Source organism: Salvelinus namaycush, unplaced genomic scaffold (assembly GCF_016432855.1).
Source record: "Salvelinus namaycush isolate Seneca unplaced genomic scaffold, SaNama_1.0 Scaffold1250, whole genome shotgun sequence".
NCBI classification, from domain to species: Eukaryota; Metazoa; Chordata; class Actinopteri; order Salmoniformes; family Salmonidae; genus Salvelinus; species Salvelinus namaycush.
The window spans coordinates 16,568-36,859 of NW_024057954.1; the positions used below are offsets into that span (position 1 = coordinate 16,568).

Here is a 20,292-nt window from a genome sequence, read left to right on the forward strand (position 1 = left end):
TTATGGGGGTATTGTGTGTAGATTGAGGTGGAGGGGGAAACTATTTATTCAATTTTTTTGAATTAATTTGTATATTTCATTAAAATCTGAAAACACTTGGCAATTACTTTAAAACATAAAAATACTGTCTTTGTGACTAAAAGGGATGGCGTTTAAAAAAAATAAAAACTTTCCCACTGCTGCTGAAAAAACAACTAGGGGAAACACTGTAAACCATCTAAAACTGACCAGTGAGATAAACAGAACTGTACCCGGTGCTGTAGGGTAGTCTGAAGACCAGCAGGGCGGGGGTAGAAGAGTTGAGTCGTAGCTGGCTCAGCATCTCTGGGTCCATGTAGAGAGGAGAGGTGTCTAATTGGTCCTGGAGTTGACCAATCACAGCACTGGATGCTGGCCAGGCCACGGTAGGCAGGATCAATGGGGAAGGGCTGGAGAGGAGTGCCCCCTCTAGGTTAGGGAAGGCACTGTCCTGCTTGTTGCCAAATGCCCCTCCGTACATGGTGAAGTCTTCAATACTCATCTAGAGGGAGGAGACAAACAGTAATACAGCTAATATACGGGTTACTAAGGTAGGTTTGCGTGGTGCGTCGTATACGGGTTACTAAGGTAGGTTTGCGTGGTGCGTCGTATACGGGTTACTAAGGTAGGTTTGCGTGGTGCGTCGTATACGGGTTACTAAGGTAGGTTTGCGTGGTGCGTCGTATACGGGTTACTAAGGTAGGTTTGCGTGGTGCGTCGTATACGGGTTACTAAGGTAGGTTTGCGTGGTGCGTCGTATACGGGTTACTAAGGTGGGTTTGCGTGGTGCGTCGTATACGGGTTACTAAGGTAGGTTTGCGTGGTGCGTCGTATACGGGTTACTAAGGTAGGTTTGCGTGGTGCGTCGTATACGGGTTACTAAGGTAGGTTTGCGTGGTGCGTCGTATACGGGTTACTAAGGTAGGTTTGCGTGGTGCGTCGTATACGGGTTACTAAGGTAGGTTTGCGTGGTGCGTCGTATACGGGTTACTAAGGTAGGTTTGCGTGGTGCGTCGTATACGGGTTACTAAGGTAGGTTTGCGTGGTGCGTCGTATACGGGTTGCTAAGGTAGGTTTGCGTGGTGCGTCGTATACGGGTTGCTAAGGTAGGTTTGCGTGGTGCGTCGTATACGGGTTGCTAAGGTAGGTTTGCGTGGTGCGTCGTATACGGGTTACTAAGGTAGGTTTGCGTGGTGCGTCGTATACGGGTTACTAAGGTAGGTTTGCGTGGTGCGTCGTATACGGGTTACTAAGGTAGGTTTGCGTGGTGCGTCGTATACGGGTTACTAAGGTAGGTTTGCGTGGTGCGTCGTATACGGGTTACTAAGGTAGGTTTGCGTGGTGCGTCGTATACGGGTTACTAAGGTAGGTTTGCGTGGTGCGTCGTATACGGGTTACTAAGGTAGGTTTGCGTGGTGCGTCGTATACGGGTTACTAAGGTAGGTTTGCGTGGTGCGTCGTATACGGGTTACTAAGGTAGGTTTGCGTGGTGCGTCGTATACGGGTTACTAAGGTAGGTTTGCGTGGTGCGTCGTATACGGGTTACTAAGGTGGGTTTGCGTGGTGCGTCGTATACGGGTTACTAAGGTAGGTTTGCGTGGTGCGTCGTATACGGGTTACTAAGGTAGGTTTGCGTGGTGCGTCGTATACGGGTTACTAAGGTAGGTTTGCGTGGTGCGTCGTATACGGGTTACTAAGGTAGGTTTGCGTGGTGCGTCGTATACGGGTTACTAAGGTAGGTTTGCGTGGTGCGTCGTATACGGGTTACTAAGGTAGGTTTGCGTGGTGCGTCGTATACGGGTTACTAAGGTAGGTTTGCGTGGTGCGTCGTATACGGGTTGCTAAGGTAGGTTTGCGTGGTGCGTCGTATACGGGTTGCTAAGGTAGGTTTGCGTGGTGCGTCGTATACGGGTTGCTAAGGTAGGTTTGTCTGGTGCGTCGTATACGGGTTACTAAGGTAGGTTTGCGTGGTGCGTCGTATACGGGTTACTAAGGTAGGTTTGCGTGGTGCGTCGTATACGGGTTACTAAGGTAGGTTTGCGTGGTGCGTCGTATACGGGTTACTAAGGTAGGTTTGCGTGGTGCGTCGTATACGGGTTACTAAGGTAGGTTTGCGTGGTGCGTCGTATACGGGTTACTAAGGTAGGTTTGCGTGGTGCGTCGTATACGGGTTACTAAGGTAGGTTTGCGTGGTGCGTCGTATACGGGTTACTAAGGTAGGTTTGCGTGGTGCGTCGTATACGGGTTACTAAGGTAGGTTTGCGTGGTGCGTCGTATACGGGTTGCTAAGGTAGGTTTGCGTGGTGCGTCGTATACGGGTTACTAAGGTAGGTTTGTCTGGTGCGTCGTATACGGGTTACTAAGGTAGGTTTGCGTGGTGCGTCGTATACGGGTTACTAAGGTAGGTTTGCGTGGTGCGTCGTATACGGGTTACTAAGGTAGGTTTGTCTGGTGCGTCGTATACGGGTTACTAAGGTAGGTTTGCGTGGTGCGTCGTATACGGGTTACTAAGGTAGGTTTGCGTGGTGCGTCGTATACGGGTTACTAAGGTAGGTTTGTCTGGTGCGTCGTATACGGGTTACTAAGGTAGGTTTGCGTGGTGCGTCGTATACGGGTTGCTAAGGTAGGTTTGCGTGGTGCGTCGTATACGGGTTACTAAGGTAGGTTTGCGTGGTGCGTCGTATACGGGTTACTAAGGTAGGTTTGCGTGGTGCGTCGTATACGGGTTACTAAGGTAGGTTTGCGTGGTGCGTCGTATACGGGTTACTAAGGTAGGTTTGCGTGGTGCGTCGTATACGGGTTACTAAGGTAGGTTTGCGTGGTGCGTCGTATACGGGTTACTAAGGTAGGTTTGCGTGGTGCGTCGTATACGGGTTACTAAGGTAGGTTTGCGTGGTGCGTCGTATACGGGTTACTAAGGTAGGTTTGTCTGGTGCGTCGTATACGGGTTACTAAGGTGGGTTTGCGTGGTGCGTCGTATACGGGTTACTAAGGTAGGTTTGTCTGGTGCGTCGTATACGGGTTACTAAGGTGGGTTTGCGTGGTGCGTCGTATACGGGTTACTAAGGTGGGTTTGCGTGGTGCGTCGTATACGGGTTACTAAGGTGGGTTTGCGCGGTGCGTCGTATACGGGTTACTAAGGTAGGTTTGTGCGGTGCGTCGTATACGGGTTACTAAGGTGGGTTTGTCTGGTGTGTGTGTGTGTGTGTGTGTGTTACCTTGTCCTGCAGGAAGAGCAGTACGTTGCGCGGGGATGACCCCAGGGCGGTCTCCAGGTATGAGCTCAGCTGACTGATACCCACTATGTGACCAGCAGCAGGAACAGCCTGGGACGGCAGACCAGACCTGACATTGTTCAGGAGGGACCAAACGTTACCAAACAGAGTGCAACAGGGACTTCAACTGAAAAGACTAAGGGGACATGTCAGACCAGCAAACCGATGCTGAATTTCCAAATAGAATACAACTTTGTCAATTGGTTAGAATGGAAACTTGGCTTCTGCCTCCCCCAACACCCCCAGATACACAATTGGTTACAGTAAAAAGCAGCACTATTGGTTTGGGTTAACCAATCAAGGGTAGTTTGTGTCTTGGCTACTCGGACTGTCAATGGGATGCTGGTCCAAACTCCTCTTAATCTCCCCCCAACTTGTCCAACAAGAAGATATGTAGAATTTCCGTAAGGAAGCGTCTCTATGTTATAGCCTGAACCAGTATCTGGGCAGAGAGGAGACCATGAATGACCAGTCCCTTCTCTGCTCAGTTGGCTACAATTCATTGTCCCATTAGACAGCTCTGCAAGCGTTGTCGAAATACTGTGCCTTCAGAAAAAAAACGAAATACCCCCTTTGACGTATTCCACATTTTGTTATTACAACGGGAATTCAAAATGGATTAAATAAATACAAATTCTCACCCATCTACACACAATACCCCATAATGACAATGTGAAAACCTGGTTTTAGAATTTTTTGCAAATTTATTGAAAAATGAAATACAGAACGATCTAATTTACATAAGTATTCACACATCTCAATACATGTTAGAATCACATTTGGCAGCTATTAGTGTCTTTCTGGGTACGTCTAAGAGCTTTCCACACCATCTTCTTGAAATTCTTCCAAGCGGATGTTGATCATTGCTAGACAGCCATTTTAAAAGCCATATACCTTCAAGCCGATTAAAGTCAAAACTAACTAGGCAACATTTACTGTCTTCTAGGTCAGCATCTCCACTATATATTGGGCCTTGTGTTTAGGTTAGTGTCCTGCTGAAAGGTGATCTCCCAGTGTCTGTTGGAAAGCAAACTGAACCAGGCTTTCCTCTAGGATTTTGCCTGGTTAAGGGCTTGTAAGTAAGCATTCCACGGTAATAGCTGTTGTATTGGGCGCATGTGACAAATAACATTTACATTTGTGCTTAACTCCCTAGCAGGGGTTGTAATGAAATTACTTTCTAATCGTTTGGGAACAGAACCACTATTTCCATCCATTTTGTGCCACTGCTCCTAGCCCTGCTCCACTGCTCCTAGCCCTGCTCCACTGCTCCTAGCCCTGCTCCCCTGCTCCTAGCCCTGCTCCCCTGCTCCTAGCCCTGCTCCACTGCTCCTAGCCCTGCTCCACTGCTCCTAGCCCTGCTCCACTGCTCCTAGCCCTGCTCCACTGCTCCTAGCCCTGCTCCTCTGCTCCCCTGCTCCACTGCTCCTAGCCCTGCTCCACTGCTCCTAGCCCTGCTCCACTGCTCCTAGCCCTGCTCCTAGCCCTGCTCCCCTGCTCCTAGCCCTGCTCCTCTGCTCCTAGCCCTGCTCCTCTGCTCCTAGCCCTGCTCCTCTGCTCCTAGCCCTGCTCCTCTGCTCCTAGCCCTGCTCCTCTGCTCCTAGCCCTGCTCCTCTGCTCCTAGCCCTGCTCCTCTGCTCCTAGCCCTGCTCCTCTGCTCCCAGCCCTGCTCCTAGCCCTGCTCCACTGCTCCTAGCCCTGCTCCTAGCCCTGCTCCTAGCCCTGCTCCACTGCTCCTAGCCCTGCTCCACTGCTCCTAGCCCTGCTCCTCTGCTCCTAGCCCTGCTCCTCTGCTCCTAGCCCTGCTCCTCTGCTCCTAGCCCTGCTCCTCAGTTCAGAACCAGTTCAAACCCCCCAAAATGACAGGTTTATATCGTTCCTCTTTTAACCTGTGAAATCATTTATTTATTTTGGACATTTAGCTCATTAAATGACGTCACCAATCAGTGCGGATAGAGCTAGCTAGTTGTTTACATGCGTTATGGACAGAAGTGTAGCCTATGGCGCAAAATGTGAATGAAATTTTGCCGGTGAGTCGAGAGCGAGAGAGGGTTGAGGTGGAGACTTGAAGCGCTGGGCATCTTGTTATGACATGCATTATATTAATTAGGTCCACAGAAATTATACCTAGGAGCGGCTTCTATGGAGGAACATTGAATGTCCTTTGAGCTAACTTGCTAACAAGCTTGTGTGTGCAGAGCAGCACCAGAATGAAAAACACATCTTACCTTTTGCAACATGATAACTAGGCTTATAGTATCCTTAACTAGCTCTGAAAAAGTGAATCCATTCCTCTCTAGCTAATAAAACATCTCCCTATCTTCTGAATGAAGCTGGTAAGGTCAAGTAGCCTATGCTAAGGTCAGCCCAGTAGCCTATGCTAAGGTCAGCCCAGTAGCCTATGCTAAGGTCAGCACAGTAGCCTATGCTATGGTCAGCACAGTAGCCTATGCTATGGTCAGCCCAGTAGCCTATGCTAAGGTCAGCCCAGTAGCCTATGCTAAGGTCAGCCCAGTAGCCTATGCTAAGGTCAGCCCAGTAGCCTATGCTAAGGTCAGCCCAGTAGCCTATGCTAAGGTCAGCCCAGTAGCCTATGCTAAGGTCAGCCCAGTAGCCTATGCTAAGGTCAGCCCAGTAGCCTATGCTAAGGTCAGCCCAGTAGCCTATGCTAAGGTCACAGCACAGTAGCCTATGCTATGGTCACAGCACAGTAGCCTATGCTAAGGTCACAGCACAGTAGCCTATGCTAAGGTCACAGCACAGTAGCCTATGCTATGGTCACAGCACAGTAGCCTATGCTAAGGTCACAGCACAGTAGCCTATGCTAAGGTCAGCACAGTAGCCTATGCTAAGGTCAGCACAGTAGCCTATGCTAAGGTCAGCCCAGTAGCCTATGCTAAGGTCAGCCCAGTAGCCTATGCTAAGGTCAGCCCAGTAGCCTATGCTAAGGTCAGCCCAGTAGCCTATGCTAAGGTCAGCCCAGTAGCCTATGCTAAGGTCAGCCCAGTAGCCTATGCTATGGTCAGCCCAGTAGCCTATGCTAAGGTCAGCACAGTAGCCTATGCTATGGTCAGCACAGTAGCCTATGCTAAGGTCACAGCACAGTAGCCTATGCTAAGGTCAGCACAGTAGCCTATGCTAAGGTCAGCACAGTAGCCTATGCTAAGGTCAGCACAGTAGCCTAGTTGCAATCTACTGCAGAGACAGCCTGCAGAGTTCTGTCATACTATCCAGGTCTGTACCCAAACAGTTCGAGCTTCCACTTTTAAAAGTCCAACTTTGAAGAAACAAGTCTCTCACCGTTGCCACTTGTTATAGACTCCCCTCGGCCCCCAGTTGTGCCCTGGACACCATATGTGAATTGATCGCCCCTCATCTATCTTCAGAGCTCGTACTGTTAGGTGACCTAAACTGGGACATGCTTAACACCCCGGCCGTCCTACAATCTAAGCCAGATGCCCTCAATCTCACACAAATCATCAAGGAACCTACTAGGTACAACCCGAAATCTGTAACCATGGGCACCTCTGCTATCTTCAACCTGGATCTCAGCGATCACTACCTCATTGCCTGCGTACGTACTGGGTCCGTGGTCAAACGACCACCCCTCATCACTGTCAAACGCTCCCTAAAACACTTCAGCGAGCAGGCCTTTCTAATCGACCTGGCCCAGGTATCCAGGAACCAATATACTCAGTCAGTTAGGAAAGCTAAGGCTATCTTTTTCAAACAGACATTTGCATCCTGTAGCACTAATTCCAAAAAGTTTTGGGACACTAAAGTCCATGGAGAATAAGAGCACCTCTTCCCAGCTGCCCACTGCACTGAGGCTAGGAAACACGGTCACCACCGATAAATCCACGATAATCGATCATTTCAATAAGCATTTTTCCACGGCTGGCCATGCTTTCCACCTGGCTACCCCTACCCTGGCCAACATCTCAGCACCCCCTGCAGCAACTTGCCCCCCCCCGCATCTCCTTCACCCAAATCCAGCCAGCTGATGATCTGAAAGAGCTGCAAAATCTGGATCCCTACAAATCAGCTGGGCTAGACAATCTGCAAAAATTGTTGCAATCCCTATTACTAGCCTATTTAACCTTTCTTTCGTGTCATCTGAGATCCCCAAAGATTGGAAAGCAGCTGCGGTCATCCTCCTCTTCAAAGGGGGAGACACTCTAGACCCAAACTGTTACAGACCTATATCTATCCTACCCTGTCTTTCTAAAATCTTCGAAAGCCAAGTTAACAAAACAGATCACCGACCATTACGAATCCCACCGTACCTTCTCCGCTATGCAATCTGGTTTCCGAGCTGGTCATGGGTGCACCTCAGCCACGCTCAAGGACCTAAACGATATTAAACCGCATCGATAAAAGACAGTACTGTGCAGCCGTATTCGTCGACCTGGCCAAGGCTTTCGACTCTGTCAATCATCGCATTCTTATCGGCAGACTCGACAGCCTTGGTTTCTCAAATGACTGCCTCGCCTGGTTCACCAACTACTTCTCAGATAGAGTTCAGTGTGTCAAATCGGAGGGCCTGTTGTCCGGACCTCTGGCAGTCTCTATGGGGGTGCCACAGGGTTCAATTCTCGTGCCGACTCTTTTCTCTGTATATATATCAATGATGTCGCTCTTGCTGATGGTGATTCTCTGATCCCCCTCTCCGCAGACGACACCATTCTGTATACATCTGGCCCTTCTTTGGACACTGTGTTAACAAACCTCCAAACGAGCTTCAATGCCATACAACACTCCCTCCAAGGCCTCCAACTGCTCTTAAATGCTAGTAAATCTAAATGCATGCTCTTCAACCGATTGCTGCCAGCACCCTCCCGCCCGTCCAGCATCACTGGTTGAAAGATTGAAAGACGAACTGTTTTGCCGGTCGTCGTGGTAATACTATGAAAGCGTAGATGCCAATCACCATATAAGTTCAAAGATGAAAAAGCCTGGAAGGAGGAGAGATGACTAGAAACGATTCGGTTGACAGTTATGTGTGGATTAATTGTCGGAGTAGAGGACCTTGTGCATTTCAGGTAAAATAACAACTCAATGTATATATCCCAGGACAAATTAGCTAGCAACAGCAAGCTAGCTAAATAGGACAAATTATCTAGCAAGTGCAAGCTAACTAGCTAAATCTCCATACATGTTTAATGCTTTTCGACCTATCCCCAAATTAATGTCATTGGTTCAGAGTTTGTTTTGATACTTTAACCTGCGTGACGCGATCACGTTTGGTGTGGTGGGACAAAATAAATGTGCGCACGCGCGCAGCCGGTTTGGGTTCCGTGTGATGGTGTGACCCCCACAGGAATGGAAGACCCAGAGTTACCTCTGCTGCAGAGGATAAGTTCATTAGAGTTACCAGCCTCAGAAATTGCAGCCCAAATAAATGCTTCACAGAGTTCAAGTAACAGACACATCTCAACATCAACTGTTCAGAGGAGAATGTGTGAATCAGGCCTTCATGGTTGAACTGCTGCAAAGAAACCACTACTAAAGGACACCAATAAGAAGAAGAGACTTGCTTGGGCCAAGAAACACGAGCAATAGACATTAGACCGGTGGAAATCTGTCCTTTGGTCTGGAGTCCAAATGTGAGATTTTTGGTTCCAACCACCGTGTCTTTGTGTGGTTTCCACCGCGAACCACGGAGGTGGTGGTGTCATGGTGCTTTGCTGGTGACAGTCAGTGATTTATTTAGAATTCAAGGAACACTTGACCAGCATGGCTACCACAGTGATACGCCATCCCAATGTGGTTTGGGCTTAGCAGGACTATCATTTGTTTTTAACAGGACAATGACCCAACACACCTCCAGGCTGTGTAGGAGCTATTTGACCAAGAAGGAGAGTGATGGAGTGCTGTATCAGATGACCTGGCCTCCACAATCGCCTGACCCCAACCCAATTGAGTTGGACCGCAGAGTGAAGGAAAAGCAGCCAACAAGTGCTCAGCATACGTGGGAACTCCTTCAAGACTGTTGGAAAAGCATTTCGGATGAAGCTGGTTGAGAGAAATCCAAGTGTGTGCAAAGCTTTCAACTAGGTAAAGGGTGGCTACTTTGAAAAACAAATCTAAATAATATTTTAGAATCAACACTTTTTTGGTTACTACATGATTTCATATGTTATTTCATAGTTTTGATTTCTTCACTATTATTCTACAATGTAGAAGAAAAACCCTTGAATGAGTAGGTGTCCAAACTTTTGACTGGTACTGTATGCTAACAATATCTTGAATATTACTGTTTACTTGTCAGATACGAAGATGAGTAGAGATGAAGCAGCAACGACCAGCACGAGGAAAATCAGCCAGGAATAACCATTACACACTGAGGGTGTAGCCGACTGGTCTTCGGCAGGGTTTCCCAAACTCAGCACAACACCTGTTCATCCAGAGCTTCCTGAAATGGGTCTCCATGGCAGCCCTTTGTATTGCAGACATCAAGCTTGATGGATTTGCTTTCATTGTTCTGTATTGCTTGGCCATTGCTACCTCACTGTAGTCATCATGCCTGGTCAAGGAACTGAAACCCTTTAGATTGTCTTCCACCAGGTCAGGCGAACCACCGGGTCAGGCGAACCACCGGGTCAGGCGAACCACCGGGTCAGGCGAACCACCGGGTCAGGCGAACCACCAGGTCAGGCGAATCAGGCAGAATGTCTGTTAGATAAACACATGAAATACATGAGGGGAACTTAAACACTGACACAAACAGCATCATTCACATTTAATATTTCTATATTTCTTCATAATTTTATTTATTTATTATTTGCATATAATTGTTAGATATTACGGCACTGTTGGAGCTAGGAACAAGCATTTCGCTACACTCTCGATAACATCTGCTAAATGTGTATGCGGCCAATCAAATTTGATTTGAGTTCAAATTTGCATGCAGTCTTCCAGACTAATATAATTCAAATTGATTTGAGTAGAACTGACCCCAATTAGTCAGCAGATTATTTTTAGTCGAGCAATATCTGCTGTTGGATTCGGGCTAAACTTTGAACATTGAGATATTAAAGACTTGACAGATCAGAAGCTTAGAATATAAGGAGTGAAAGAGACTGGGGTTTATGTCAGTTAATGGTTTTCTGTGGAAAGACAGATAGATGGCTTTGGAATGTGTTGGGTGGAGATCATGGAAACTAACAATGTCACTGAGGGAGAGAGGGTAATGTATAATGTTTACATTATGTCAGGATACGTCACTGAGGGAGAGAGGGTAATGTATAACGTTTACATTATGTCAGGATATGTCACTGAGGGAGAGAGTGTAATGTATAATGTTTACATTATGTCAGGATATGTCACTGAGGGAGAGAGGGTAATGTATAACGTTTACATTATGTCAGGATATGTCACTGAGGGAGAGAGGGTAATGTATAACGTTTACATTATGTCAGGATATGTCACTGAGGGAGAGAGGGTAATGTATAACGTTTACATTATGTCAGGATATGTCACTGAGGGAGAGAGGGTAATGTATAACGTTTACATTATGTCAGGATATGTCACTGAGGGAGAGAGGGTAATGTATAACATTTACATTATGTCAGGATATGTCACTGAGGGAGAGAGGGTAATGTATAACGTTTACATTATGTCAGGATATGTCACTGAGGGAGAGAGGGTAATGTATAACGTTTACATTATGTCAGGATATGTCACAGAGAGAGAGGGTAGTGTATAATGTTTACATTATGTCAGGATATGTCACTGAGGGAGAGAGTGTAATGTATAACGTTTACATTATGTCAGGATATATCACTGAGGGAGAGAGGGTAATGTATAACGTTTACATTATGTCAGGATATATCACTGAGGGAGAGAGGGTAATGTATAACGTTTACATTATGTCAGGATATGTCACAGAGAGAGAGGGTAGTGTATAATGTTTACATTATGTCAGGATATGTCACTGAGGGAGAGAGGGTAATGTATAACGTTTACATTATGTCAGGATATATCACTGAGGGAGAGAGGGTAATGTATAACGTTTACATTATGTCAGGATATGTCACTGAGGGAGAGAGGGTAATGTATAATGTTTACATTATGTCAGGATGTGTCACTGAGGGAGAGGGTAATGTATAATGTTTACATTAAATCAGGATATGTCACTGAGGGAGAGAGGGTAATGTATAATGTTTACATTATGTCAGGATATGTCACGGAGGGAGAGAGGGTAATGTATAATGTTTACATTATGTCAGGATATGTCACTGAGGGTAATGTATAGTGTTTACATTATGTCAGGATATGTCACTGAGGGTAATGTATAACATTTACATTATGTCAGGATATGTCACTGAGGGAGAGAGGGTAATGTATAATGTTTACATTATGTCAGGATATATCACTGAGAGAGAGAGGGTAATGTATAATGTTTACATTATGTCAGGATATATCACTGAGGGAGAGAGGGTAATGTATAACGTTTACATTATGTCAGGATATATCACTGAGGGAGAGAGGGTAATGTATAACGTTTACATTATGTCAGGATATGTCACAGAGAGAGAGGGTAGTGTATAATGTTTACATTATGTCAGGATATGTCACTGAGGGAGAGAGGGTAATGTATAACGTTTACATTATGTCAGGATATATCACTGAGGGAGAGAGGGTAATGTATAACGTTTACATTATGTCAGGATATGTCACTGAGGGAGAGAGGGTAATGTATAATGTTTACATTATGTCAGGATGTGTCACTGAGGGAGAGGGTAATGTATAATGTTTACATTAAATCAGGATATGTCACTGAGGGAGAGAGGGTAATGTATAATGTTTACATTATGTCAGGATATGTCACGGAGGGAGAGAGGGTAATGTATAATGTTTACATTATGTCAGGATATGTCACTGAGGGTAATGTATAGTGTTTACATTATGTCAGGATATGTCACTGAGGGTAATGTATAACATTTACATTATGTCAGGATATGTCACTGAGGGAGAGAGGGTAATGTATAACGTTTACATTATGTCAGGATATATCACTGAGGGAGAGAGGGTAATGTATAACATTTACATTATGTCAGGATATATCACTGAGGGAGAGAGGGTAATGTATAGTGTTTACATTATGTCAGGATATGTTGTTAGCCATCAGGGATCCTCTGGGAGGAGAAGAGACACAGTCTGGTATCAATAAACATGACAGCCTTGAGTTGGGGAGGAGTGAACACTTAGGGGTAGAGGTCAGGTCAGATGAAGTGAGGAAGAACAGATATCACTAATGTTCTGTCTAGCAACAGAGATTCCTTGGCTGTTCGGTTGTGTAGGATGAGACTCAGCCTGGGAGAAAGGGTTAATTATCAGTGCTAGTGTGAAATGTTTGTCTGAATTACAGCTGTAAGGTCCCTTTGGGAAGAATTAAACTTGGTTAAGCTTCTCTAGTGTCCGTGAGATAGTTACTCTGAAAAATAAGAACCTAACAACGTAATAATAATAAATATGTATGAGTATACCATGGTGTACACACACCCAACCAGTCAAAAGTTGACACACCTACTCATTCAAGGGTTTTTCTTTATTTTTTACATTGTAGAATAGTAAAGACACAAAACTATGAAATAACACATATGGAATCATGTAGTAACTAAAAAAAAAGTGTTAAATCTAAATATTTTATATTTGAGATTCTTCAAATAGCCACCCTTTGCCTTGATGACAGCGTTGCACAGTCTTTGCATTCTCTCAACCAGCTTCATGAGGTAGTCACCTGGAATGCATTTCAATTAACAGGTGTGCCTTGTTAAAAATGTTGGTCTGATGAGTCCAAATGTTAGAGTTCTGGTTCCAAACACCATGTCTTTGTGAGACGCAGAGTAAGTGAACAGATGATCTCTGCATGTGTGGTTCCCTCCGTGAAGCATGGAGGAGGAAGTGTGATGGTGCTTTGCTGGTGACTGATTTATTTAGAATTCAAGGCACACTTAACCAGCATGGCTACCACAGCATTCTGCAGCGATACGCCATCCCATCTGGTTCGCGCTTAGTGGAGCTACCATTTGTTTTTCAACAGGACAATGACCCAAAACACACCTCCAGGCTGTGTAAGAGCCATTTGACCAAGGAGAGTGATGGAGTGCTGCATCAGATGACCTGGCCTCCAAACAAATTGAGATGTTTTGGGATGAGTCGGACCGCAGAGTGAAGGAAAATCAGCCAACAAGTGCTCAGCATATGTGGGAACTCCTTCAAGACTGTTGGAAAAGCATTCCTCATGAAGCTGGTTGAGAGAATGCCAAGTGTGCAAAGCTTTCATCAAGGCAAAGGGTTGTTACTTTGAAGAATATTAAATATATTTTGATTTGTTTAACACTTTACTGGTTCCTACATGATTCCAGATGTGATATTTCATCGTTTTGTCTTCACTATTATTCTACAATGTAGAAAATAGTAAAATAAAGAAAAACCCTTGAATGAGTAGCTGTCCAAACTCTCGACTGGTAGTGAATTCAGAAAGTATTCAGTCCCCTTCACTTTTACAGCGTTATTCTAAAATGGATTAAATTATTTCCTTAGTCTACGCACAATACCCCATAATGACAAATCGAAAACAGGTTTATAGATACGTTTGCAAATGTATAATTTATTTTATTTTATTTACATAAGTATTCAGACCCTTTGCTATGAGACTTGAAATTGAGCTCAGGTGCTTCCTGTTTCCATTGATCATCCTTGAGATGTTTCTACAACTTGACTAGAGTCCACCTGTGGTAAATTCAATTGATTTGAATTGGAAAGGCACACACCTGTCTACATAAGGTCCAACAGTTGACAGTGCATGTCAGAGCAAAAGCCAAGTATGATGTCGAAGGAATTGTCCGTAGAGCTGAGACAGGATTGTGCCGAGGCACAGATTTGGGGAAGCGTACCAAAACATGTCTGCAGCATTGAAGGTCCCCAAGAACACAGTGGCCTCCATTCTATTACATTTTCTATTATCCCTTTTTCTCCCATCGCTAAAACTCCGTACGGACTCGGGAGAGGCGAAGGTCGAGAGCCGTGCGTCCTCCGAAACACAACCCAACCGCACTGCTTCATGACACAATGCCCACTTAACACGGAAGCCAGCCGCACCAATGTGTCAGAGGAAACACCGTACACCTGGCAACTGTGTCAACGTGCACTGCACCGAGCCCGCCACAGGAGTCACTAGTGCGCGATGGGACAAGGACATCCCTGCCGGCCAAACCTTCCCCGGACAACGCTGGGCCAAGTGTGTGCCACCCCATCTGTTTCCCGGTCACGGCCGGCTGCGACAGAGCCTGGATTCGAACCCAGAATCTCTAGTGGCACAGTTACCACTGTGCACACGGGAGGCCCTCCATCATTCTTAAATGGAAGAAGTTTGGAACCACCAAGACTCTTCCTAGAGCTGGTCTCCCAGTCAAACTGAGCAAATCGGGGGAGAAGGTAGTCACTCTGACAGAGCTCCTCTATGGAGATGGGAGAACCTTCCAGAAGGACAACCATCTCTGCAGCACTCCACCATTCAGGCCTTTATGGTAGAGTGGCCGAGGGAAGCCACTCCTCAGTAAAAGACACATGACAGCCCGCTTGGAGTTTGTCAAAAGGAACCTAAAGGACTCTCAGATCATGAGAAACAAGATGATCTGGTCTGATGAAACCAAGATTGAACTCTTTGGCCTGATTGCCAAGCGTCACGTCTGGAAGAAACCTGGCACCATCCCTACGGTGAAGCATGGTGGTGGCAGCATCATGCTGTGGGGATGTTTTTCAGCGGCAGGGACTGGGAGACTAGTCAGGATCGAGTTAAAGGTGAACAAAGTACAGAGAGACACTCCCCATCCAACCTAACAGAACTTCAGAGGATCTGCAGAGAAGAATAGGAGAAACTTCCCAAATACAGGTTTGCCAAGCTTGTAGCGTCATACCCAAGAAGGTTTGCGGCTGTAATTGCTGTCAAAAGGTGCTTCAACAAAGTACTGAGTAAAAGGTCTGAATACTTATGTAAATGTGATACATTTTTTATACATTTGCAAAAATTTCTAAAAACCTGCTTTTGCTTTGTCATTATGGGACATTGTGTTGAGGGAAACAAACTGAATCCATATTAGAATAAAGCTGTAACGTAGAAAACGGGGTCTGAATACTTTCCCACTGATCTGTTTTATGACACAGGAGACATCCGTCTTATTCGCGCCCATCTCATTGAACTAATCCTTTGGAGGCCGCGGGGATGGCACCGTCCAAGAAGGAGAGTATGGCTAAGATGTACGTCTCTCCAGAATCTCTCCTGACAATTTGTGCACATTCATTGTTTCATACCTTCATGGTGTGAATTGTTTGTGTTTGACTGTTAGTGTATATCAATTCCCCATTACATGTCACCAGTACTACATTTACCCTTCATTCCTATACATTCTAATCTACAATGTTTGTTTGGTGTCCACATGTTCCTACACCAGTTCACTACTAATACTGTAACACTTACCACGATACAAAAGGAAATCATCACAACACAAAAAAACACTTTCCTGAATTTTAAATATATCACCCAGTTTCTTAGGCACCTTCCTTAAAAAATATGAACTTACCGGTAACAGAACAGGAGGTCTGGACTGAGGTGAAGATGTTGTCCTCTATATACTCCATCTGCATGTCGTTCTTCAGGACCGTCAGGTTAGATGAGGAAGAGTGACACATTTCAAAGAGCCGAGTCAGTGTCTCTATGGCTTTGGCCCCCACATCCCTGTGCCTGAGGGTGTTGTTGTGTACATGCACACAAATTCCAAATATTCCGGAAGATGAGTGCCTTTGCTCCTGCGACCAATCACACACAGAATTGTGTCAAGTTGAGTCAGAGAACAAAGAGGGAATAAGTGGATTAGACATGTGAATCACTGACCCACCTTCTCAATGTCAGCAGAGTACAGGTAACCGTTGCCTCACGGCAGGTGTTCATGGACAGTCTCCTATCATTGGCTGTTAGGGATCTGACAGCCACATTGTGTTGACACCTATAATGAGCTTGAACAAAATAAATGGAGTTCATTCTTCTCATTTCTACAAAACAGAAAAATGATTTACTGGTATAGGGTAGGAGACCATAAATAGCAACATACTAAACAAACAAGAAATGTGTGTGTGACAGAGAAAGACCGTGTGTGACACAACAGTGTTGCTTACCTTAAAAAACACGCTGACCTCTACTTGGTTTTGTGACAGCATCCCTCAGTGACTCCTGACTTGTGTCTTCTGTAGCCACACTGAACGGGCTTTACTCCATTGGAAAGGATGCCTCAAAAGCACAGTGGTCCATTTGTGAGCCTCTCCTCATAGGAACAGACACGTTTCCTGTACCCATGAGGTAATCAACTCCGTGATTTAAGAAAATGATTTAGTCAACAGTGATATTCACTGACAACTACATAGGTCACCAAATGTTTGTGCATGCCAGCTAAAGACTCGTTTTTCATCATGAATTCATTACATTCATTAAAATGATCAATCTGTCTTAACCTTCAAATTGTGCAAACCATCAATTGTGGCTAATGTAAACTCACCCCATTCCGTACAAATGTGCATAACCGCGACATTCAAACGGGGCTACAAAGAAAACTAATGGGACTGTAGCGACTGTGTTGACTTCAAAATCTGGGGTGTGAACTATGTTTCTATTCAAGCGTTGATCGACATGGTAATGGATCTATAGTATTGGAGAAAAGTTGAAAAAAACGGACCCGCCGTTACATCATGACGTGTCATGTCGTAACGTACAGCACGCATAAAGCAACTATTTCTGTTTTACAATCTCTCTCCACCAGGTGTAGCACTTCTCTCATCGTTTAAAAACAAGAAATGGACAGTGACGGGGGTAAGGGGGGGATACCTAGTCATTTTTTTGCGTCATCATTGCATGCGATCATCATTCTCAAAGCCGCTGTTTACTTCTAAGATCACTTTAGCGCCGCCCTAAAAACCCGATTCAAATTCGACACAAACCTTCAAATAGGTATGTAATGACATTATATAAACTCTTTATAATGTTTTATTTACATTTTAGAGGCGATAAGGTGATAAGTTGGACAGATGAGTGAAAAAAAGCAATTTTCCCACAACATCTCTCCTTCTCACTATCACACATTAGTTTTGCTTCCCCACCCGCCATTTTTAAAAAGACCCGACGGGGCTCATTGCCTGCTTGAATTATGCAGAAACGGGCAGCATTTAGGTCATGTAATTGATTCTGTTGGAAAGGGGAGAAATTGTGCTTTACAATGGTATTGACATTACAGTTGATCTGGAAGGATTACGTTTTTGGGGCGCTAAAATAAGGGCAATTGTACGGACCAAGGCGATGTACGAGTTTACGTGAGTTTACGTTACTCAGTGCATTTTTTTCTCTCTTTGTCACAACCCCAGAAAACTGAGACCAGCAAGATTAAAACCATGAATGAAAGTAACAATCACTAGTCAAAATACAAAATATCCCATACACAAAGACTCATATCTAATCTATTTTATACGTGAATGACTGGTATTTTACCTAGCTGTCGCGCTATTTCCATTCATCTTCTCATATCGAGGTGAGAGAACTCGCTCGCTATGTTTTGACTGGTGTCACCTCTATGCTAATGACCATAAACCTGCTAGCTAGCTAACCAACAACTCTAACAATGTATTTGAAAATCATTGTGCAAATGTATTGTTTTAAATAAACATTGGAGACAAAGGGTGCGTTCGTAAATTCACTCTGGCTATTCCGATTTCAGAGCACCTTCGTTTGAATGTGCCAGAGCTCAGAATAACTGACAAATTTACGAACGCTCAACACCCGTTGAATATGGCCGGTGTCGACAAAAAAATGCGTAATTAAATTGTTACCAGCAGCAATTAGTTACCAACCCTCTGGATAAAATACAAACAGCCTACCCAGCTCTGCTAGGTGGAGTAAAATTGTCAGAGTGAGGTGTTCTCTCATTTATGTAGCTAGCAAGCCAGCCAACGTTAGCCAATTAGCTTGGGTGCATGACTGCCGTTGTGAGGTCTAAACACTGGGATTAATCTTACTCCTCCGCCAGAGCGTCCACTGTGCGCTCTGAATAACCCGAGAGAAACACTGGGATTAATCCTACTCCTCCGCCAGAGCGTCCACTGTGCGCGCTGAATAACCCGAGAGAGAAACACTGGGATTAATCCTACTCCTCCGCCAGAGCGTCCACTGTGCGCGCTGAATAACCCGAGAGAGAAACACTGGGATTAATCCTACTCCTCCGCCAGAGCGTCCACTGTGCGCGCTGAATAACCCGAGAGAGAAACACTGGGATTAATCCTACTCCTCCGCCAGAGCGTCCACTGTGCGCTCTGAATAACCCGAGAGAGAAACACTGGGATTAATCCTACTCCTCCGCCAGAGCGTCCACTGTGCGCTCTGAATAACCCGAGAGAGAAACACTGGGATTAATCCTACTCCTCCGCCAGGGCGTCCACTGTGCGCTCTGAATAACCCGAGAGAAACACTGGGATTAATCCTACTCCTCCGCCAGAGCGTCCACTGTGCGCTCTGAATAACACGAGAGAGAAACACTGGGATTAATCCTACTCCTCCGCCAGGGCGTCCACTGTGCGCTCTGAATAACCCGAGAGAAACACTGGGATTAATCCTACTCCTCCGCCAGGGCGTCCACTGTGAGAGAGAAACACTGGGATTAATCCTACTCCTCCGCCAGAGCGTCCACTGTGCGCTCTGAATAACCCGAGAGAGAAACACTGGGGTTAATCCTACTCCTCCGCCAGGGCGTCCACTGTGCGCTCTGAATAACCCGAGAGAGAAACACTGGGATTAATCCTACTCCTCCGGCAGAGCGTCCACTGTGCGCTCTGAATAACCCGAGAGAGAAACACTGGGATTAATCCTACTCCTCCGCCAGGGCGTCCACTGTGAGAGAGAAACACTGGGATTAATCCTACTCCTCCGCCAGAGCGTCCACTGTGCGCTCTGAATAACCCGAGAGAGAAACACTGGGATTAATCCTACTCCTCCGCCAGGGCGTCCACTGTGCGCTCTGAATAACCTGAGAGAGAAACACTGGGATTAATCCTACTCCTCCGCCAGAGCATCCACTGTGCGCTCTGAATAACCCGAGAGAGAAACACTGGGGTTAATCCTACTCCTCCGCCAGGGCGTCCACTGTGCGCTCTGAATAACCCGAGAGAGAAACACTGGGATTAATCCTACTCCTCCGGCAGAGCGTCCACTGTGCGCTCTGAATAACCCGAGAGAGAAACTGGGATTAATCCTACTCCTCCGCCAGGGCGTCCACTGTGAGAGAGAAACACTGGGATTAATCCTACTCCTCCGGCAGAGCGTCCACTGTGCGCTCTGAATAACCCGAGAGAGAAACACTGGGGTTAATCCTACTCCTCCGCCAGGGCGTCCACTGTGCGCTCTGAATAACCCGAGAGAGAAACACTGGGATTAATCCTACTCCTCCGCCAGGGCGTCCACTGTGAGAGAGAAACACTGGGATTAATCCTACTCCTCCGGCAGAGCGTCCACTGTGCGCTCTGAATAACCCGAGAGAGAAACACTGGGATTAATCCTACTCCTCCGGCAGAGCGTCCACTGTGCGCTCTGAATAACCCGAGAGAGAAACACTGGGATTAATCCTACTCCTCCGCCAGAGCGTCCACTGTGCGCTCTGAATAACCCGAGAGAGAAACACTGGGATTAATCCTACTCCTCCGCCAGAGCGTCCACTGTGCGCTCTGAATAACCCGAGAGAAACACTGGGATTAATCCTACTCCTCCGCCAGAGCGTCCACTGTGCGCTCTGAATAACCCGAGAGAGAAACACTGGGATTAATCCTACTCCTCCGCCAGAGCGTCCACTGTGCGCTCTGAATAACCCGAGAGAGAAACACTGGGATTAATCCTACTCCTCCGCCAGAGCGTCCACTGTGCGCTCTGAATAACCCGAGAGAAACACTGGGATTAATCCTA

General features: G+C 45.9%; 1 protein-coding gene across 1 annotated transcript in view; it reads right to left on the bottom strand.

The window, feature by feature from the left end:
• LOC120036217 (V-type proton ATPase subunit S1-like) overlaps positions 1–20,292 on the bottom strand; it is a 43,304-nt gene that overhangs the window by 12,999 nt on the left and 10,013 nt on the right. The window contains exons 2-3 of the mRNA XM_038982698.1: positions 3,237–3,363; positions 252–520 (exon numbers count right to left, since the gene is read on the bottom strand). Coding sequence (XP_038838626.1) covers positions 252–520; positions 3,237–3,363 — 396 coding nt within the window. The remainder of the gene's footprint in view (positions 1–251; positions 521–3,236; positions 3,364–20,292) is intronic.